General features: G+C 29.3%; 1 protein-coding gene across 1 annotated transcript; it reads right to left on the bottom strand.

Annotated features, from left to right (window-relative positions):
• Positions 1 to 387: 387 nt before the first annotated feature.
• Positions 388 to 1746, bottom strand: EMWEY_00048280 (hypothetical protein; the record flags this gene model as incomplete). The annotated part of the gene is made up of 3 exons (XM_013477259.1): positions 388 to 469; positions 690 to 960; positions 1674 to 1746. The coding sequence occupies 3 exons, from the start codon at positions 1744 to 1746 to the stop codon at positions 388 to 390; spliced, it is 426 nt and encodes a 141-aa protein (XP_013332713.1).
• Positions 1747 to 2789: the final 1043 nt, after the last annotated feature.

Genomic DNA, 2789 nt, shown 5'->3' with positions numbered 1-2789 from the left:
TTCTCCTTTTTCTTCTCCTTATTAAGGGAAAATAAATACCCTTAATTAAAGAAAAGGTATATTATTAATTAATTAATTAATTAATTAATTAATTAAATAATTAATTAAATATACCTATAAAGGAGGAATTCTTGATGATAATAGATAATATATATATATAAATTAATTATTTATTTAATTAATTATTTATTTATTTATTAATATAATAATAAATATAAACAGCAAAAGCCATTAATAATTATATATAAATATATTAATAACCTAAAAGGGTATAATAAATAAACTAATTATATTTATTTATTTATTTATTTATATTTATTTATATTTATTTATTTATTTATATTTATCTATTTATCTTTATTATACCCCTAATCTCTTACTATTCATCTACTCTGCACGACCACGAGGGGCCCCTCTGGGGGCCCCCCTGTACCCTCCTCTGTATCCTCCTCTAAATCCTCCTCTTCCCCTGCATATATACACATAAACAAATAAAAATATATATTAATGTATGCATGCATGCATGCATGCATAATATAATAATAATTATTATTTATTTATATAATATAATGCATGCATGCATGCATGCACAGTGGTGAACTAATTAATTAATTAATTAATTATATTTATTTATTTATTTATTTATTTATTTTATTTATTTATTTATATTTATTTATTTATTTATTTACCTTCCTCTAGGTTTATAAGTATTATGATGATCATTATTGTGTGTATCTACACCTCCATCATGAATATTATTATTATTTATATTATTATTATTATTAATTTCTTCTTCTTCTTCTCCTCCTCCTTGTCCTCCTTGTCCTCCTCCTCCTCCTTGTCCTCCTCCTCCTCCTTGTCCTCCTCCTCCTTGTCCTCCTCCTCTCCCTCCTCCTACTGTACGCGGACTCCCTCTATTACGTAATCCACCACGGTATCCACCACGACCTCTTCCTTGACCTGCAGCAGCAGCAGCAGCAGCAGCAGCAGCAGCAGCAGCAGCAGCAGCAGCAGCAGCAACAGCAGCAGATATGTGGGGTCAATATACAATAATAAATAGACAATTAAATAAGCTAAACAAACAAACAACAAAGAACAACAACAAACAACAACAAAAAACAAACAACAAGCAGCAAACAGGAGCAGCAACAAGAGCAACAAGAGCAGCAGCAACAGCAGCAAGAGCAGCAGCAGGAAATAATTACCTGCATTATTATTATTATTAGCTTGTGCTGCAGTAGCTTGTTTATATTCTTGTATAGTAGCATCATCAAGAGGAGGTTGGTATCCATAATGATTAATATAATTATTATTATTAATATTATTATTATTATTAATATTATTATTATTATTATTATTATTATTATTATTATTATTATTATTATTATTAATATTATTAATAAAGGGTAAAAAAGATAATTTAATCTCTAAGAATGCAACTATCCTCTCCTGAGTAACTATATCTAATCCTTCCTCTATAGGCTCATAAATAAGAGAGAGAGTTGTATTACCTATTATATTTAATTGATGTAATCCTTTATATCTTCTTTTTAATTGTTCAGCTAAAGAAATTGCTTGTCCTATTGCATTACCTGATGCTTTTATTGTTATTTTATCCATCTTATTCTCCTCTATTAATGTGCATGCATAAGATATATAATTGGCTACCCTACCGCTAGTAGTAACACGTATTTCATCATTACCTAATGGTTCCCTAACAGGGCGAACTTTTCTATACTTCTCCATCTTTTTTTTTTCTTTTTTTTTTTTTCTTTATATATTTTTTATTTATTTATTTATTTATTATACTATATTATTCTATTTATTTTTCTCTATTATTTAATATATTTATCCTTATTTTTTATCCTTTTTCTCCTATTTTTTTATACTAGACTTTCTCTCTTGTCACCTCCTTCTTTCTTTCCTTATAAGGTGTATATATATATATATATATATTATATACACCTTAATTAAGAGGGGAAGAAGAAGAAGAAAAAAAAAGAAGAAAATATATTATTATTTATTTTATTTATTATTTATATTCTTATTTATAATATATATGTATAGAGACGGATCTGTTGCTGTTATTCTTGTTGCAAACAACAATCAACTTTCCTCCCTATATATATATTTATAAATATAGATATATAGATATATATATATAGATATATATAGATATATATATTTATTATGATGAATCCTGCTGCTGCTGCTGCTGCTGCTGCTGCTGCTGCTGTTGCTGCTGCTGCTGCTGCAGAAGAAAATTAAAATGCTTTAATAGCACTTTAAGACATAAAGAGAAAAGAATAAATAAATGAAGCAACAAAACAACAACAACTGTTGCTGCTGCTGCTGCTGCTGCTGCTGCTGTTGTTGTTGTTGTTGCTGCTGCTGCTGTTGCGATATATATATATGTATAAGGATTTATATATGTCTGTCGGTTGTTGTTGTTGCTGCAGCTACACAGTTGCTGCTGCTGCTGCTGCTGCTGCTTATTATTCACAAAAAGCAAACTAATGCAGCAACAGGCACTCTTTCTTCTCCTAAATGCGCCCTTCTTATCCTACGACTACACCCGCGAAGCCCCTACAGCCCACACACCAAGAGGGGCGCAGCAGCAGCAGCAGCAGCAGCAGCAGCAGCAGCAGCTGGTGCTGCTGCATGCTGATGATGATGTTGATGGTGTTTATCTTTGTTTTTTAATGATATTCTTTCTCATCTATTGTTATAAATATTATTTTATTTTATTATTTTTTATTTTATTTTTATTTATATATATATATTATTGT

The sequence above is a fragment of the Eimeria maxima genome, genomic scaffold, assembly GCF_000499605.1.
Source record: "Eimeria maxima Weybridge genomic scaffold, Emw_scaff1079, whole genome shotgun sequence".
In the NCBI taxonomy this organism is placed as follows: domain Eukaryota; phylum Apicomplexa; class Conoidasida; order Eucoccidiorida; family Eimeriidae; genus Eimeria; species Eimeria maxima.
This window is presented reverse-complemented; position numbering and strand designations above follow the sequence as displayed.